Source organism: Canis lupus, chromosome 30 (genome assembly GCF_011100685.1).
Source record: "Canis lupus familiaris isolate Mischka breed German Shepherd chromosome 30, alternate assembly UU_Cfam_GSD_1.0, whole genome shotgun sequence".
Lineage (NCBI taxonomy): Eukaryota > Metazoa > Chordata > Mammalia > Carnivora > Canidae > Canis > Canis lupus.
The window spans coordinates 7,479,223-7,498,631 of NC_049251.1; the positions used below are offsets into that span (position 1 = coordinate 7,479,223).

Genomic DNA, 19,409 nt, shown 5'->3' on the forward strand with positions numbered 1-19,409 from the left:
GAGGACATGGGGTCACAGAGTGGATGCGTGGCTGAGTGGCACCAGTTTCCCTCCTCTCCCTTCCCCGTGGCAGGTGCAGAACAAGCTGGATGGCTGCTGCTACGCGGTGAAGCGCATCCCCATCAATCCGGCCAGTAGGCATTTCCGCAGGATCAAGGGCGAGGTGACGCTGCTGTCGCGCCTGCACCACGAGAACATAGTGCGCTACTATAACGCCTGGATAGAGAGATACGAGCGGCCCGTGGGCCCGGGGATGCTGCCGCAGGACTCGGACTCATGGCCCCAGGCACCGGATGGGCGAGCTTTGTCCCAGCCGTCCCCAGGCAACGACAGCCCCGACGGCGACGGCGCCGGTAGCGTGGAGGCCGCTGCGCCACCGCCCATCCTCAGCTCGGTGGAGTGGAGCACATCTGGCGAGCGTTCGGCCAGCGCCCGCTTCCCCTCCGCCCGCCCAGGCTCCAGCAGCGAGGAGGACGACGACGACGACGAGCACGAGGGCGTCTTCTCCCAGCCCTTCCTGTAAGAGCGTCGGAGGGGGCACTGGGCCCATGCCCCGGAGAGGGGGTTCCTTGGGAGAGCCAGGCTGCCACTGTGTTGGCAAAGAGAAATGGGAGTTCAGAAAGTAACCCTATTGAGACCGGAGGTGTCAATTCCCTGTAGTCTTCAAAAGATCTCCAGAATCCAGCCCCGAAGAAAGGAAAAATAGAAATTCCTTTCCAGGGATCCCTGAGTGGCGCAGCGGTTTGGCGCCTGCCTTTGGCCCAGGGCGCGATCCTCGAGACCCGGGATCAAATCCCACATCGGGCTCCTGGTGCATGGAGCCTGCCTCTCCCTCTGCCTATGTCTCTGCCTCTCTCTCTCTCTATGACTATCATAAGTAAATAAAATTAAAAAAAAAAAAGAAATTCCTTTCCAAACCTCACCTTAGTACCATTGAGAGAAAGTTTTTTAAAGAGTATTCTTTTTTGTTTTGTTTTTTAAGGATTTTATTTTTTATTCATGAGAGACAGAGAGAGGCAGAGACATAGGCAGAGGGAGAAGCAGGCTCCATGCAGGGAGCCCCATCCGGGACTCGATCCCTGGACTCCAGGATCACGCCCCAGGTCCAAGGCAGACACTCAACCCCTGAGCCACCCGGGCATCCGGGAATTTGATTTCTTTTCTTTTCTTTTCTTTTTTTCTTTTTCTTTTTTTTTTTTTTTTTTTAAGATTTTATTTATTTATTTATCCATGAGAGACACACAGAAAGAGAGGCAGAGGCAGAGGGAGAAGCAGGCTCCATGCAGGAAGCCCGATGTGGGACTCGATCCTGGGTCTCCAGGATCACGCCTGGGCTGAAGGCAGCCGCTTAACCACTGAGCCACCCAGGCATCCCGGGAATTTGATTTCTTTAGTATTTCTCTGTTTCTCTTTTTAAGACCTGCTTCAGATTCTGACAGTGATGTCATCTTTGAAGATGAGAACAGTAAGAGTCAGAATCAGGTAAGTAAATAGAAATTACACCATTTTATCATGGGTAGGCATGTAAGAAAACTAATGTTTGATGTTATAAACCTCAGATGGGATAGTAAAGCTTCACTCTGATATGCAAATCTGGAAACTGTCAATTTTAAAACATGATTGTTTAATTTTATGCTACACCTGTATTTATAGGCCTTAATTTGTCCACATAACCTAACATGCCTGCTTTTAGAAGAGAGGAGTAAATTGACATGCTGTTTTTTGTTTTATTTCTTGAAATAACCATTTAACAGAGGATTTGGAGAAACATTATGTGGCTGGGGATAGGCATTCAATTGAGTGATTGTAGAATTACAATCTATGTGACCAATTAATCTGGATTATTTATTCTTATAAACTGTCATCTAGAACAATGTTTTAACACTGAGCCATTATCTTGTAACAGGTTATGAAATCAGTTGAGGGCCACAACCAGCTTTATTTAAATTTTAGTGGTGTAGGGAAAGTGGAGAATGTGTATCACAATACAATCACAAGAAAGGTAAACAGGAAGGGTAAACTGTTGGTACAATGTGTCTCACATGAGTATATGAACTGGGTGTGATCTAAAATGCATTTCTTTGTATGGATGAAGGCTGGAAAAGTTGGAAAAACATTATTCCAGGTCTTGGATTCTGCTCAATTTGCTCTTCCCCTGCCTAGCCAGCAGAGCCCCTGAATGCTGGTGCGTGGCCCTGACCACTAGGACTCTCTGTTGTTGGTGCAAAGGAAACTTCTTTGGTAGGACGTTTAGTGCCAGAATTTCATTTCCAGGAATAAATATAGAATTATAAGCAGTTATACGAGTGTATTGGTTGTAGATAAGGAAAAGTCTACATATAGGCCCTGTTAGATAGGCAGTTAAATTGATTTGAAGGAGGTTTGAATGCATTCCCCCCCTTCCAGCATTTTTTAGAGATAACTACCTTTTTTCATTAGAAGCACTTTCAATCAATCAATAAATAAAATTTTTAAAAAGTACCTTCAAGTCGTCTTGGCTTAAATTTATAAATTGTAACCTGTACTTCTTTGAATCTAGCATTAGTTCTGCATTTAATTATTATGGGAGCACCAAATTTATAATCCTGGTTTTGCTCAGTTAAGGGCAACATCCCACGGGCATTCTATTGATGAGTAGAAACCTCCAAGAGATTAACGGTTTTCTACAGATGATCCCCAGGGTATGTAAATGATTCAAGAGTCCAGCTTGATTATTTGCAGAACAGAAGTGCCTTTGTTTTCTTTGATAAAGGAAAAATGTTGAAAAATGCTTCCACAAACTGTAAAGCAGAAACCATCTCATGCTGTTTCATGCTTTTTCCTCAGTTGGTGCTTTTCCCCTGGGTGGTATTGGCGAGGGGGAGTATTTCAATACATTTATTGGAAGAATAAAAGACCCCTTTAATAAAAGGGACATGGATTACAAAACTAGCTGTAGGGGAAGAATAGACTAGCCCTGTGGAGAAGGCAGTCTGCAGGATCAGTCACAGGCAGTGGCAGGTAGCATAGTCACAGGAAGTGGCAGGTAGCATAGCCCACAGTGTGCCTTTTGGTAGTTTCATATTTAAGATGTTTTGGCTAAAGATTGATCTCTCATCTTCTGTTTCTGAAGAAGGGCTTTCCATTAAATCTGAAACCTTAAAATATCAGCTTGTATACATTCTGCCATTCTCAGCCATAGAAAGATCTCTGTGGTGAGAATGAATCAACTAGACTTGGAATCTTTCTGTAGATCGCACAACTGTAATATCTATTTCCTATTTCCCGCATCATTATTATATAGTGACTTGCCTGTGAACTACAGAGTAGATTCTGGTAACAGCACAATTGCCTTTTAGATACTGGAAGCATCTGAAGGACAGAGGTAGCGTTCTGCTGAGGCCTCCCCTCTAAGGAAACTGGATGTCCATGTGTGGTGGAGGTGGGCACAAATGACTTGAGGATGGTGATGATCATGTTCCATTTCAGCTCCCATTTTTTTAGTTCTCACGTGTTCCTCTTGGATTAGGAAGAAGACTGCAATGGGAAGAACAGTTGCCATGAAAGTGAGCCATCGACAACCACTGAAGCTGTGCACTACCTGTATATCCAGGTGAGGCCCTGGCACGAGTGCATCTTGGCAACACAGCAGCTCCCAGTGGTTGCTGGTGGGTGTGCTTCTGAAGGCTAAAGCAAAACAGTGGGCGAAGGGAGCTCGCCGGCACTGCCAAAGATTAATTGACTGGAGAGGATTACAGCATAGAGGCCATTCCCCCTAGCCTTGAACCCGTGTTTTCTGTACTGTAGCAGGAGATGGCCTAGGGCTGTACCAGTTCTCATCCTAGATCCCCCAGTCACAGCTGTGTGAGCTCAGACAAGTTTCTCCCACATTCTGTGCCTATCTAGCTATCCCAGTGACATGTGAAGAATAAGAGAAATAACATCTTTAAGGTAATTAGAACCATATCTGAGTTCTGTAAACGCTATACTGTGCACATTACAGACATTCCACTTTGTCTACCAAGTTGCATCGGGACAGGTAAGTGCGATGCCTCTGCATCCTTGCATGTGCAGAAGAAATACCAACATAGCTTTAGGCAAAGTACCTGAAGTTGTCCTGGAACCTCTGGGTGACAGAAAGCATAGGCAAACCAGTTCCAATGGGGCTTTCCTGAAAGGAAGCCTGCTCATATGCCTGAGGGACAGAGTCCTGGACATGGTGAACTCTGCCCATAGGGGGAAGATCACAGACCATCGAGGAACACTCTGCTCCTCCCCTCAAGCGAATAAAGCCATGGGTGTCATTATTAGTATTTTCATCACATCATTAAGTGTGAGATGCAGTACTATGTGCCAGAAGTGAAGCCTCAGACAAGTATAGTGTTTCAATTCTTTTTTTCAAATTTTGTTTATTTATTTGAGAGAGCACGGAGCAGGGGGTACAGAGGGAGAGGGAGAAGCAGACTCGCCGCTGATCAGGGAGCCCAATGTAGGGCTCCAGGATCATGACCTGAGCAGATCCAGGACCCCAGGATCATGACCTGAGCAGAAGGTAGACGCTTAACCGACTAAGCCACCCAGGTGCCCCAAGGATAGTGTTTCAAAAGAGATTAATTAGGCGGTTGTTTTCCTGCACTTAGAGCTAGTTTTAAGTAATGTCATAACCTTTGTGGTACAACTCGCATACATGATAAAGCATTTGTCCCCTAAACCCCTCACTGTGTATGGACTCCGTGGCATCAGTCTCTAGACAGTTAGGAATCAGAAGTACATAGGAGAGGTATGTCCAGAGGTGTGGTAGGATCACAGTCTGGGAGTCACAGGCCCTCGTGGGGACTGGAGGATGAGTCAGAATCTGTGGGTGGTTATGCAGAGCATGAGGGGATGTTCCTCTCTTTAAAAACAGCAAAACCCTTCTTCATGAGAAATGTCAATTCTGGCTCTGGTTTGAATAGGCCAGTTTCAAAATCAAATGCTACATGTTGATCTAAGATTTAAATGATACTGCATTGTTTTCTGATATATTAATATTTGAGAATCGGGTGAGAAAGAACTGTGTCCGGAATGTTTTGATATTTACAATATTTTGCTCTAGACTTGAAGGTCATTGTTGCTAATTCAAAGGACAAATGAGAAAGGCTAATGACATTGGAGTTTTAATTAGCCTTTCTTAGATAGTAGAATTTGGAAACAATCGTGTAAAACAAACTTTTACTCAATGCTGAGTTTTTTTCATTATACGAAAAGTAATGAAATTATTTATGACAGGGATTTTTAGACAAGTCTTATTTTTTAGTGAACAATAATAGGAAAAATTAAAATGGTTATGTTGGGGTGTTGAGATAATGCCTCTTTCCCCCCAATTTTTTAAAATACTGTTGGTTTCTTTTCTCCATTAAAAAAATGTAAGCCTTTCCTTTAACTACTTAAAATCCAGAGCACTTGTTTTAAAATGGAGGATCAAAAAAAATAAATAAAAAAAAAAAAAAATGGAGGATCACATTAATTGCCATTGTCCTCGTTAATTGAAACCCTATGCCTTCAAATGCTACCTGGTTTGTTCTTGTCCCCAGATGGAGTACTGTGAGAAGAGTACTTTGCGTGACACCATTGACCAGGGGCTATATCAAGATACCATCAGACTCTGGAGGCTTTTTCGAGAGATTCTGGATGGATTAGCTTATATCCATGAAAAAGTAAGCGTTATAACAGTTCATACCTGAAAACTGAATGTTTTTGTGAAACTTATGATAAAAAAAATACTGTGAGATTGGCAAAAAACAGAAACAGGGAAAATTATGGGTACGTTGAAATCTATTTTTATAGGTTAGACATGACAGAAGATTGTGTAAAGTATAAAAGAAGAATAGAAGTATCAAAGTTTAAAGAAAAATTGAAGGTTAGGACAGGGGTCAGCAAACTGTGGCCATGGTGTCAAATCTAAACTTTACCTGCTCTTATTCGACCCGTGAGGTAAGAATGGCCTTTACATTTTGTCTTGCTTTTTGAGTAGGCTCCACACCCAGTGTGGAGCCCAGTGCAGGGCTTGAACTCACAATCCTGAGGTCAAGACCTGAGCTGAGATCAAGAGTCAGATACTTAACCGACTGAACACCCAGGTGCCCAGCTTTTACATGTTTAAAGGATTGTAAAAAAAATCAAAAGATCAAAAAAAAAATCAAAAGATCATTTCATGACACATGAAAATTCTATGAAATTCAAATTTTAGTGTCCACAAATAAAGTTTTTTTGGAACAGGGCCATGCGTATTTATTTACATATCGCCTATTGCTGTGTTTGTGCCACAACCATGGGGTTGTGACAGAGAATGTATGGCCCATAAAGTATAAAATACTTACCTAGCCCTTTAGAAAAAGAGTTCTCAACCTCTGGGTTAAGCAGAAATATTGCAACACGCATAGAATGCAAGGATGATTCCTTGAGTTGTTTAGAATAAAGTGAGTGTGATTAATATAGGCCCAGTTATTTGATTCTAATTGGCCTAGTGCTGTCCTTCCTAGGAACATGGAGAAACTAGAAAGTCATCTAGCAAGGGTAGAGATGAGACTGAGAACCATAGCTCACTATCTAGTAGAGAATGTTATTTTAGAAAGCTAGAAATTGTCACGACACTGTAAATGCTAATGGACCTGGCTTCAGGATGAAGCACTGCTTACATTTTAAAAATGGGATTGTCTAATGGATTAGGCAGTGTAAACATGTTTTTTCCCCTTTGCCTCAATTTTCTTTAACCTTAAAATGTTTATACTGTACTATAGTTATACTAAAAAACCAGAACTGTGATTTACATATGTCTAATTTATAAATGATTTGATGGAGTGAGATTTGCAGGATCAGAAGTAAAAATGAATTCTAATCATGGCCATTAGAACTGTTACAGTGATATCACCCAGGGTCCTAGAACCATGCCCCGCGTGCTCTCTTCCTCTACATCTCATTTGCTCAGCATCTGCTAATCATCTGCTGGGTGTCTGATGCTGTGCTACACCTAGAAATGCTGCCAGGCACGAGGGTATAGCAAATCCCATTCTTGTTCTTTTTTGAAGGAGCCAAAATTTACCTTCATATAATAGTGAAGAGATCATATAGTAAGATGTTTTTATTACATTTTAATTATTTCCTACGTTTTATTACCTGAAACAGTGAACATCCTATGGATGCCATTAGGTAGGAGAGAAAGCCAAGGTCACATAACAGCTAATAATTGAGCACTTACGTGTGTGCTGGGGATACAAGTTGAATTAGAATCACTGTCAAAGGCTTCATAGGTGAGTTGGCACTTGGAAGTGTTAGCACAGTTCAAATAAGTGGAGAAAACAAGAATTTTTGAGGCAGGGAAAATAATGTGAAGAGAAGAATAGAAGAAGGCATGGAAATAGTGTGTGTCTCCCCAGCCAGATATGCAGCAGGGTTTTGTGATACCACAGAGAGAGTTTGGGAACCTGGTGGGAGGGGGCTTTGGATGCCCCAGGCAACCAGTAGAATTTGACCTCATCCAGGACCACCACCAGGTAGACTGGGAGATGATGGCAAGGTCATGGCAGGACAGTTGGGAGACAGTGCAGAGACCAGACAGCCTGGACCAGTGTAGTCTGAGGGAGAGGACCTCAGCTGCTTCTCATCATTAGGTTGGCCTTTGAAATTAGGAAACAGGTAAACTATAAACTGTGCTTGGGAAACAGTTCTTTGCTCTCTTCCTTCAGGGAATGATTCACCGGGATTTGAAGCCTGTCAACATCTTTTTGGATTCTGATGACCATGTAAAAATAGGTGATTTTGGTTTAGCGACAGACCATCTTGCCTTCACTGTGAGTATATTTCAGATTAAACTGTGCCTGAAAAATGGACCTGTGTGCCTTTTTTATCCTGTCTTCGTGATTATGAGTTGATTGAACTCTGCTCTGTAATCCTCAGGAAATTCTGCAACTCTTAAGGGGCGAACTACAAATGATCCTCTAGGTTTTGAAAGGGTGAATACATTTTAGTGAGGATGTTCCATTTGGGAGACATAAAATTATTGGTTTGTGGATGATATATAGCAAAGGCATATAAGAGTTTATGAAATAATTTGGTAGTTTGGTCTACCATGCCAGGTACTAGGCTAGATGCCATACCTTTTAGGGGCTTTTAGTTAGTTTAAGGAAATAAAGCTCAAAAAACACATGGAACACCAGAAGAACCAGTCCTAGATATCATGTAATTCAGAAGGTATTTGTTCTTCACAGCATTATTGAGTAGTTGTTTAACATGCCAAGCTAAAATAATGTGAAGTGAGAGAAATAGTGCTATACACAAAAGGAAAGAGAAAATTTACATATAGTTATGAGGACCCAGAAAGGCAGTATAAAGAAAGGAGCATATCAGATGGCCTTAAAGGATGGGTGGGAGCACAGCAGGCTGAGATTGAGGGTAGACTAGGGTAGGGGGGCCCAGAGAGAGAACAGCATAAGCAAAGGCCTGGGCTGAACAGACATATCTGGAGGCCTGCATGTTGTCTGGTTGGTTAAAACTATGAAGCATTAGGGGAGCAGTAAAGATGTTGGAAAGTTGGGTAGTCTTGTGGGTGGCAAGGCCTTAAGTGCCAGGGAAAGCGTCTTATAAGCCGGAGTTATTAGGCACAAAATCTCTAGGACATGCAGTTAATTATAAGGGTGGTCAGAGATTTGGATCGATGTTAAGAATGATCATAGGGACAAAACTAGAAGGTGATGTTAAGAGTGAAAAGTGAGGAAATGGAAGGGGGCCAGTGACGGTGTGGTCTTGAGCAGAACAGCAGGGCATTTTGAAGAGTGAGTACTAAGACCAAGGAAGGGCCAGATGGTGGCAATCTTGATTCCCCAAACCGAATAATTTAACCTCCTATCTGGAGCTGTTAGTATAGTGAGTAGATAAAAGCGGAAGGCTGCTGAGGCCTCCTGACCAGGGCCAGAATCCTTTCCCTGCCATGTCCTTGTGACCTGCCCTTGGGCAGGTTAGTTAACCTCTCATTATGTCATCTCCTCGACCTGGCTCATGCTAAAACCTTGAGACTTGTTGACAGGATAAAATGAGAGTCCATAAAGCACCTGGAACAGCACATGCCGTTGAGAATGTTAGAGACGCTGTTGTGGATGGTGGTGCCTGTGATGGGATCCTGTGGAGTGACAGCGGGAGAATGGAGAAGGGTAGTGTGTGAGATGGTGCTGCCACACGGACAGCGGAGCAGGGCCAGCCACCTGGGAGGTCCTTGCCGTGACAGCAGGACAGAATTGGTGACTGGCCTCTAGGGAAGAGGAGTAGACACTGACCCACATAAGGGAACAACAGTGGGAAAGTTAGAAAAGTGGGCTTGTGGTTGTTGTCAGTATACCCTTAATCCTCCTCAGAAATAGATTTTGCTTTGGCATTTGCAAATGTGAAAATAAATTGGTTTCTCTTTGGGGGCTTTCTGCCTTAAAGAAGGAGTTCCTCAGTGACCTGCCCTCCTTCTCTGTCTTGATCTCAGGGGGTTTCCAGGGAGCCCTGCGTTAGCAGGCTAGGTCAACTAAAAATATATTACAGGGAAAGCATCAGTGTAGTTATTCTGCTTTCTGTGTGTGATTTTTCAGTCTTTATTTACTAACATTCCATTCCTGTGGAATAATAGAACATTTTAATAGTGATATTTGGCTGGCTTATATTTTTTAGGCTGATGGCAAGCAAGATGATACAGCAGATCACTTGATTAAATCAGACCCCTCAGGTAAATCCAGAAGACTGTATATTTAATTAGTGTATTGAAAAACAGAACACAAGATTTTCTTCCCTTATTCTCTCTCTCTCTCTCTCTCTTTCTCTTTTTACATGCAAAAGGCTGTGCAAATATAACATACCATCTGAGGAAATCAGATACATATATACCCATGAAACTATCACTTCGATCTATGTTTTTTGCTTTGTTTTGTTTTAAAAATTGTATTTATTCATGAGAGACACAGAGAGAAAGACAGAGACACAGGCAGAGGGATCACACTCTGACGAAGGCAGATGCTCAACCACTGAGCCTCCCAGGTGTCCCTCACCTTGATCTATGTTATAAACATATCCATAACTCCAAGTTTCTTCCTGCCCTCTTAATTACTATTACTTAATTTTGTGGTAAGAACACTCAACATAAGATCTGCTCTCTTAGGAAAATTTTAATGTGCCATCCAGTAAAAAATTTCATACCTGAAACCTGTTTTTCATCTGTAAAGATTTTATTCTAAATCAGATTACAAAAAAAAAAAAAAAATCAGATTACAATCACTGATTAACAAAATCATGAAAATGCTTCCCCCCTCCTTCTTCACTATATTAATTGTTCCTCGAAACGCCAAGAAATTAGAACTTCAGTTAGAATAATTGGCTCCCATGGATAGACAGTTACATTTGGACCCCATGTGGTAATGTGAGGTTACCTCATGATCTGGGATGTCTGGGGTCTTCTATCTGCACCGCCCCTCTGGAACAGCAAAGACCTCCTGTGTGGAATAGAGTCTGTGGCCATTCATGACTTCCGGGTAATCCCTCTGAAATGAAGGCTGCTGCTTCCTCCAAATGCAGTGAACAGTTAACAGATCATGCCTCACTCTTAAGAAACCTCCCCCCCCCACCAACTTTTTCTTTTAAATAAATAAACATTTGCCTTACCTCTAAGTCTTATTAGAAAGCCTTCCATAAATAAATAAATAGATAGATAGATAGATAGATAGATAGATAGATAGATAGATAGATAGATAGATAAATAAATAAATAAAAAAGAAAGCCTTCCCTCTGCTTTCTTCCATGCAGGTCATTTGACTGGGATGGTTGGTACTGCTTTATACGTAAGCCCAGAGGTCCAAGGAAGCAGCAGACCCACGTACAACCAGGTAAAGGGGAAGCTTTCTGGGGAGGAGAGGTCTCAAGAGTGAGACAGTAGTAAGAGCATCAAGATCACAGTATTTGGGGTAAGTTACCAACTGAAAAAGGAACATTCATTCCTTTGATACATATCTACTTGTATGTTGAGTTAACCACTCCACTGAAGCTGGCAGTGTTGCTGCTAAAGACCTTATAGTCCATCCATCCAAAGAGCATTTGCACCTACCTGCTCCTAGGCTAAGCCTCAGAAATACAGAGAACAGGATAGTTGACTAATAAGACAGGTGTCTTATTCCAGCCCTTGGGGACCTTAGCCTTTGATGGATGAAAAAGATGATAAGTGAACAAATAGTCATAAATTATTAAGAAAAGAAATGGACTCCAGTGACCAGAGAACAATAGGAGGCATCATCTTCAGATAAACTGAGCAGAGAAGGCTTCCCCAAGAGGATGGCTTTAAGGATAAAGAAGGGACAAGCCACATACATTGAGAGTGGAGAGGGGAAAAGGGTAAGCAGAAAAAATAGCATGCATAGAGAACTCTGTGTGAGCGCTCACATGGCACATTTGAGACGATCCCGAAGCACGTCCATGCAGCTGCAGCCCAGTGAGCAGCAGGGGAGAGAGGCATGAAATGAAGCCGGAAAGGAAGACCAGGATCAAGTGATGCAGGGCCAGCTTAACCATGATGAAGAGTGTGTTCGGGGAGCCCACTGCAGGGTCTTGAGCAGGAGTGTCACTGCAGCTGCTGCTGAAGGCTTGGCAGGAGGCAGGTGGAGTGGCTGCTGGCTGGAAGCGGGTGGAGAAGTGTGCTCACAGGACACACGGTGGAGGGGAGTACCCAGGCGTTCTCGACGGGGTGCTGCTGGGTGGGGGAAAGGAAGGGTGATAGAACAGTGCTCAGGGTTCTGCTGGAGCAGCTGGGAGCAGCAGGCTTATTGCCCAAGATGGAGAGGGGACAGCAGGAAAATTCCATTTGGGGGGCATGTTAATTGGAAATGGCCTGAGGACAGATCCAATAAGAGATGTCCAGTAGGTTATTGGAGACTCAGGAGTTGGGTTTAGAGGAAAGGTCAGAATCAGCGGCGTAAAACTGAGAGTCATCAGTGCGCAGATGGGATTTAAAGGCAGGAGACCAGTGGGACCACTTAGGGCAAGAGTATAGAGCTAAATTTCAAAACTTTATTAGGCAGTTCACATCAGAGTGCATTTTCAGCTTGCAGTGAAACCCAAGCCTGGGTTTTGTTTTTATTTTAAAAATGTTGTTTATTTATTTGTCACAGAGAGCACAAGCAGAGGGAGCAGCAGGGAGAGGGAGAGGAAGCAGACTCCCCACTGAACAGGGAGCCTGATGTGGGACTTGATCCCAGGACCCTGAGATCATGACCGAGCCGAAAGCAGATGCTTACAGATTGAGCCACCCAGGTGCCCTGGGTTTTGGCTCTGACAAGGAGTGCTGGGCAGTGATAAAGAATTATCCAGACCACCAAATACCCAGCGGAAGTGAGGGTCAGGGGAGATGGGCATGCAAGCACAGTGGGTGTGCAAAGGCACCTTTAGCACCACCTCTCTGAGTTCAGTTTGCAAAATGTAATGAAATCCACAGAGGCTCTATCAACCCTTTAGCCCAGCAGTTCCCCCCCCCCCTTTTTTTTTTAACTTTTATTTATTTATGATAGGCACACAGTGAGAGAGAGAGAGGCAGAGACACAGGCAGAGGGAGAAGCAGGCTCCATGCACCGGGAGCCTGACATGGGATTCGATCCCGGGTATCCAGGACCGCGCCCCGGGCCAAAGGCAGGCGCCAAACCGCTGCGCCACCCAGGGATCCCAGTTTCCCCCTTTTGAAATTTACCCAGAGGAAACAACATCGTCCAAAAAGTTGACTATAAAAGGGGCTTGTCACAGCATTATTTAAAATGGTGAAAAATAACAGTGTTTAAAGATAAATGGTTAAATAAATAATGGGATTTCCATGTAATTGAATTCAATATGTCATGAAAATCATGTTTTAGGAGCCTGTTAGAAAAATGATACACTACTGAAAAATATTCTCGCCATCTTAAGGGAATGAAAGTTGCAAAACGTATGGTAGTTTTATAGTGTGTGCGTTGCATGCATTTAAACAACAGCAGGGAGGGTGTGCCCTGTCGGATATCAGTAGGATATATCCTTGAACAGTGGGATGGTGAGTGCTGTTTTTCTTGGTGCTTTTCTGTATGTTCCACATGTTCTTTAGCCAATGCTTAGGAAATGCCACAGCAAATGTGGTTTCTTTTGACTTGGAAGGTCACTGGTGATTGAGTCTCTCCTACTAATCCTTGAGGCCAAATTCATGCAAGACTTGCCCTTGAAAGTGGCTTGTGTGCCTATATGCGTTTGCCATGTAGAACCTGCCCATCAGGCATGCTGCCTCCTGCATATCATCACCACCCCCCTCTCCCGGCCGCTCCCTACCTGGGACTGTGCACCGACTTGCCCTTGCTCTTCTTGAATTGCACTTCTGTGTTCTGTTAGGATTAGTCACATGATCTTTCTGTTGTGCTGGTTTTCTGTCTTCATTGGTATGGCTTTGCAATCAGTAGTTGACCTCTGCTATCAACTGCAGATTTTGGTCTGCATTTCGCTTTTGAGTTGATTAGTAAAGATGCAAAGCAAAACAAGCAAATTCCTCTGACAGATCTCAGTTGTCTTCACTCTTTCATGATTACTCAGTGTTTGGCCAGTGATCTTCTAGGTCTGTGTATATAGCTAAGCCAGTGACCATGAATTTTCCAAGAAAATGTTGAGAAGTCATGCCAAATATTTTATCTCATCATCTGTACTTTATATTTATGATTTTTAAAAAATCAAGTTTTTTTCTAATGTGGCTTTCTTTTCCCTTATGCAAACTTTTTTCCAGTTAACAGTGCTTATCCTGTAATTCCCTGCTAAATGATACATTCATGTCAAGGCTATCTAAATAGAATTCCTTTTATTCCCTAGAAAGTGGATCTCTTCAGCCTGGGAATTATCTTCTTTGAGATGTCCTATCACCCCATGGTCACGGCCTCAGAAAGGATCTTTGTTCTCAACCAACTCAGAGATGTATGTATCAGATATTTTAATGCCTCAATTTCCAGAAACCCAAATCTTAGCATGGACATCAGAATTTAGTGCAGGGTATTTTTCTGGTATTTATAATATAAAAGAGGCAGTCTTACTATTACCTATATTTCTTTTTTCTTTTTCTTTTTTTTTAAGATTTTATTTATTCAGGGCAGCCCGGGTGGCTCAGCAGTTTAGCGTCACCTTCAGCCCAGGGCATGATCCTGGAGACCCGGGATCGAGTCCCGCGTCAGGCTTCCTGCATGGAGCCTGTTTCTCCTTCTGCCTGTGTCTCTGCCTCTCTCTTTCTCTCTCTCTCTGTGTCTCTCATGAATAAATAAATAAAATCTTTTAAAAAAAGATTTTATTTATTCATTTTAGAGAGAGAGTGTGTGTGTGCATGCGAGTGCACATGAGGGGAGGGGCAAGGAGAGAGGGAGAGAAAGAATCTTTATGTGCAGTATGGAGCCTTACACAGGGCTTGATCTCACAACCCTGAGATCATGTCCTAAGCAGAAACCAAGAGTCGGACACTTAAACCAACTAAGCCACCCAGGTGCCCCTACTCTTGTTTTTTTTTTTAATTAGTTAATTAATTAATTTATTAAAAGATATATTATTTATTTGAGAGAGAGAGCATGAACCGGAGGCGCAGAGGGTAAAGGAGAAAGAATCTCAAGCAGACACTGAGTTGAGCATGGAGCCCAATGTGGGGCTCGATCCCACGACCTTGAGATGATAACTTGATCTGAAACCAAGAGCAAGGCACTTAACCAACTGAGCCACCCAGCAGTACCACCACTCTTGGTTTTAAAACAAAGGAGGGATCCCAAAATTTTGCAGATATAGTTGGAATAGTGTGGATAGGTTATAAGGATAATGGATATTTAGTTCTAGAAATTGAAGATTCCAACCAAGTGGACATGGTGTTGATGCCTAAAGAATATCCCCACGAGCAGAAGTTAAAAATGGTCTGAGGAAGGTAATCAGCCACTTGACTTCCTTTCCCAGTGAAATTTCCCTCTGTGTTCTTAGGATTAATTCTTGTCTCCTCAGTTATTGCCTAAACTAAAAGGGACTAATATTAACTGTGTGAGGCCAAGGATGCCCATTGCAGATGGCTTTCGGATGAAAGTGGAGAGTAAGGGTGACTTAGATTTGCATATTCATGAGCAAGAGATGCCCAAGTTCTTTTTTTCCTAAGCTGTAATCCTCTACACCATAACTGAAAATACTCTTTTCAATATTTTTAAAAACTTGAATTATTTTACTGCCACTACAGCATGGACTGTGGATAAAGGATGGAAATAAATGAAGTGATGACCATGCTCTTGCCTTGACTTGGAATGATGCTCTTAGAGGATCATGTCCTTGATGAAAGTGCCTTACTTTAGTCTGAAATTCATGTCTGTTCCCTCATTTCATGAGTATCTAAACTGTAAACAAAACAAAACAAAAAACTGAGTGGTCAAGTTAATGTTATGATGGAGATCTTATTTACCAGAAAGGCAAGAGCTTTTCAGGAGGAAGAGGTTTCGGTATTAAATGTTTTTCTTTTGTTCTGTGCTGGTGCTTTCGTGGGGGTTTTTTGCCTCTTTCATGTGTGTCCTACTTTGTCCTCCTCTGAAACCATTCGATTTTGAAATACTTTGTCCTCAGATGAGGTGCTTTCTATCACCTCGGCTGTCATTGGGGTCAAATTTGTATTAAAATAACACGTGTCTACTTGGGACAAAAGCATTGGGTTTCAAGAAGGTATCACTTTGAGCCTTACCTTGTTTTATTTCCATACTTGATTTTCTCACCTCTGGGGAATAAATGCTTTCACTGTGGCAGATGGCCAAGCACTTCCTGATTCGCATATTGTATTCTTTTAGCCCACTTCACCTAAGTTTCCAGAAGACTTCGATGATGGAGAGCATACAAAGCAGGTAAATTTCTGATGCTTTCATTATGGTGTCTTCACTCTTGGATTTTAATTACCATTTTTCTTCTTTTTCAATTAATTACCTTCTCCCGCTCATTCTCTTGTGTCCTGGGAACAGTGCGGGGGGGGGGGGGGAGGATATCAAAAGATGAAATGCTTTAAAATGTTACTAGATTTGAAACATAAAAATGCCAAGGATTGGCACGGAAAATTAGCAAATTCCAGGGTTCTTCTGTGTGGCTCATTGTGCTTTTGAAGTACTGTTTGGAATCTTGGCTTAGCTGTTGGGAAAAAAAAAAGAGAGAGAGAATGCTTTTAGATTTCACTATTTTAGAGAAAGCTTGGAACTTTTTAAGAAAAGAATACAATTTAGAATGATAGATTTTTTTGATTTGTAGTTAAAGTAGCCCAGATTGTGAAGGGAAGACTAGACAGTCTGATGTTAACAGTTATTTTAAAGTAAAATACTTTCTCCTCTGTGCTAGAAATACCTGAGTAGGCATATACATAACTCACGTCATGGGTTATTTGGCACCCAGCTGATTTGAATGAATAATCATTAGTGTTTGTATATTGTGCGTCTGGTGTGCATTTCCTCTTAGCGCTTGGTGGTTTGTCATGGTGAAGCCTTCCGTGATTGATACCCCTGGCATGTGGAAGTTCCTGAGACTGACTTTTCTTAGTGTAATCAAGGCAAAAATCCCTTATTTAAAGTCCTAATGTTGAGGACAGAAAGCTAGCTAGAGCATGGCATTAGTTTGCAATTTCTTGCTTATTGGTTATATATCCACTTGGACGAGTCACTAACTTATCCAGACTTTAATTTTCCTCACCTGTCAAATAAAAAGATTAAGTACCCTTTATGTATTTATATTAGCACTAGCATCCTGTATCTTGGTAGTATTTAACACGACATTGATTTATGGCCAGAGGGACACGTCTGCCTTGGCTGTCCCATTAGTGAAGGACCGTCAGGCAATCTGCTGCCTTACATTTCTGCTTCTTTTGTTTGCTTTTTTTTTTTTTAATTTAAAAAAATATTTTATTTATTCATGAGAGACAGAGAGAGAGGCAGAGACACAGGCTCTATGCAGGGAGGCCGATGTGGTACTCCATCCTGGGACTCCAGGATCACGACCCAAGCCAAAGGCAGACACTCAATCACTGAGCCACCCAGGTGCCCCCAGTTAGCTTTTATCATTGATTTGAACGAGTCATTTCCTGTGTTTGCGGATATCATAAATAAACATTCATTTCGTAGCCTCTCCCTGTAACAAGGTCAGGCTCACTCAGTATTCCCACCTGTTGGCAGCCATGGGGTCTATTTTATTAAACTACAAACACAAGAGCAACTGTACAAACCATTTCTCTCGACGATGACTACTCAGCCTCTCACAGGTACATGCTCGAGACCCTTGCGTGGCTATGTCTGGGCTCAAATAACTGGCCCCCAGACCGCAGCCCCTAATATCTGCCCCCATATTACAGTCATTGCTTTTTGTTGTTGTTTAAGATTTTATTTATTTATTTATTTATTTATTTTTATTTTATTTTATTTTTATTTAGTTATGATAGTCATACAGAGAGAGAGAGAGAGAGAGAGAGAGAGAGAGGCAGACATAGGCAGAGGGAGAAGCAGGCTCCATGCACCAGGAGCCCGATGTGGGATTCAATCCCGGGTCTCCAGGATCGCGCCCTTGGCCAAAGGCAGGCGCTAAACCGCTGCGCCACCCAGGGATCCCAAGATTTTATTTATTTAACAGAGAGGGAGATCACAAGCGAGGGGAGCAGCAGAGGGAGAGGGAGAAATAAGCTCCTGGCTCAGCAGGACCCTGGGATCAGGACCGGAGCTGAAATCAAGAGTGGGACACTCAACGGACTGAGCCACCTGGGTGCCCCTACAGTCATTGCTCTTTATCTGAAAGGAGACAGCGATAGAAAGTGCTTATATTATGAATTTAACACGATTGTTACCCCACAAGATTGATGGAGCAGTATAATAAGGTTCATCTAAAAGTTGAGGCGTTTCTGATCCCAGGTATTCCTCTCTTTCTAAGTCCTTACAGTAAACAAGAGAATGAAGGACTCATGAAGAAACCATTCAAGGTTTTGTTTGTTTTCAAATAGTTCCTTGCTTAATAAGATGTAGTGGTTGTGAAGGTATGATAAGTGAGTAACGTAAATCAAGAGAATTCCAGGGAGTGGTTTTGTTTTGTTTTTTTTAAAGATTTTATTTATTTATTTGACAGAGAGAGAGAGAGAGAGCACACAAATAGGGAGAGGGAGAAGCAGGCAGGGAGCCTGATGAAGAGTTTGATTCCAGGACCCTGGGATCATGACCTGAACCTAAGGCAGTTGCTTAACCAGCCGAACCACCCAGGCGCCCCCAGGGAGTGGTATTGATACAGATAACATAAATGGAGAAGAAAAAAATCAAAACAAGATGCAAGGATTCCAGCAGCTACTATGCATTATAATTTCTACTAAAATCAGGCATCCAGAGACATTTGTTTTATGTTCCTACACCCTTTTTGAGACAGTATTTTGTGTTTATAAGGCCTAAGTTCTGCTTCTTTGTTGTTGAATTGAAGGTTTTTTTTGGTTGGTTATACCAATGAAGTATAAAAAAGGGCCTGCCATTTATTTATTTATTTACTTGAGAGAGATCGCATGCACGAAAGCGGGGGAGTGAGAGGGGCAGAGGGAAAGGGACAGACAGACTTGCCACTGAGTGCAGAGCCCACCGTGGGTCTCGATCTCAGGACCCCGAGATCATGACCTGAGCTGCAATAAAGAGTGCGACGCTCAACTGACTGAGGCACCCAGGTGCCCCAAGGTGTCCCCAGCTTTTAAGATACACTCATATTACACTGTTGCACAACTCTGTGGCCCTAATGAAGTGCGGGGGGAAGGTGACAGATTCAGAGATTTCAGAAATACCAATTAGAATGCATCAAGTAAGTGCAAGAAGGGTGGTTATCTTTTCTTTGCCCCAAACCAGCCACCAGCTTATCAGAATTCTGGAGCATCATCTGTTGCATCGAGTCATCAGTGTGTCTGGGTTTCATTACAGAAATCTGTCATCTCCTGGCTGTTGAACCACGATCCCGCCAAGCGGCCCACAGCCACAGAGCTGCTCAAGAGTGAGCTGCTGCCCCCACCCCAGATGGAGGAGTCAGAGTTGCATGAGGTTCTGCACCACACCCTGGCCAACGTGGATGGGAAGGCCTACCGCACCATGATGGCCCAGATCTTCTCCCAGCGCGTCAGTCCAGCCATCGATTACACCTATGACAGCAACATGCCGAAGGTGGGCTTAAGCTGCGCTTCCAAAGGAGCTCAGCTTGGTTCATAGAAGGGTCAAGTCAGTTCCTTAGTTTTCATGGACTCCTTTAATGCCTCCAACGTAGGCGTTCATCTGAGGTCGGTGTATGTAGGGTGTGTGCATATACATTATTCTGGAAAGAGCCATGCTTTTGATCACTTAACTCTGAGGAGTTTCTGACCCACCCCCACCTCTCATCTGCCCAAG

General features: G+C 42.9%; 1 protein-coding gene across 3 annotated transcripts in view; it reads left to right on the plus strand.

The window, feature by feature from the left end:
- Positions 1 to 19,409, plus strand: part of EIF2AK4 (eukaryotic translation initiation factor 2 alpha kinase 4) — a 103,188-nt gene that overhangs the window by 48,779 nt on the left and 35,000 nt on the right. For all 3 annotated transcript variants that reach the window (XM_038580018.1, XM_038580020.1, XM_038580017.1), the window contains 10 exons: positions 74 to 519; positions 1,419 to 1,482; positions 3,509 to 3,592; positions 5,553 to 5,675; positions 7,704 to 7,808; positions 9,667 to 9,721; positions 10,792 to 10,871; positions 13,849 to 13,950; positions 15,828 to 15,881; positions 18,951 to 19,187. In XM_038580018.1, coding sequence (XP_038435946.1) covers positions 74 to 519; positions 1,419 to 1,482; positions 3,509 to 3,592; positions 5,553 to 5,675; positions 7,704 to 7,808; positions 9,667 to 9,721; positions 10,792 to 10,871; positions 13,849 to 13,950; positions 15,828 to 15,881; positions 18,951 to 19,187 — 1,350 coding nt within the window. The remainder of the gene's footprint in view (positions 1 to 73; positions 520 to 1,418; positions 1,483 to 3,508; positions 3,593 to 5,552; positions 5,676 to 7,703; positions 7,809 to 9,666; positions 9,722 to 10,791; positions 10,872 to 13,848; positions 13,951 to 15,827; positions 15,882 to 18,950; positions 19,188 to 19,409) is intronic.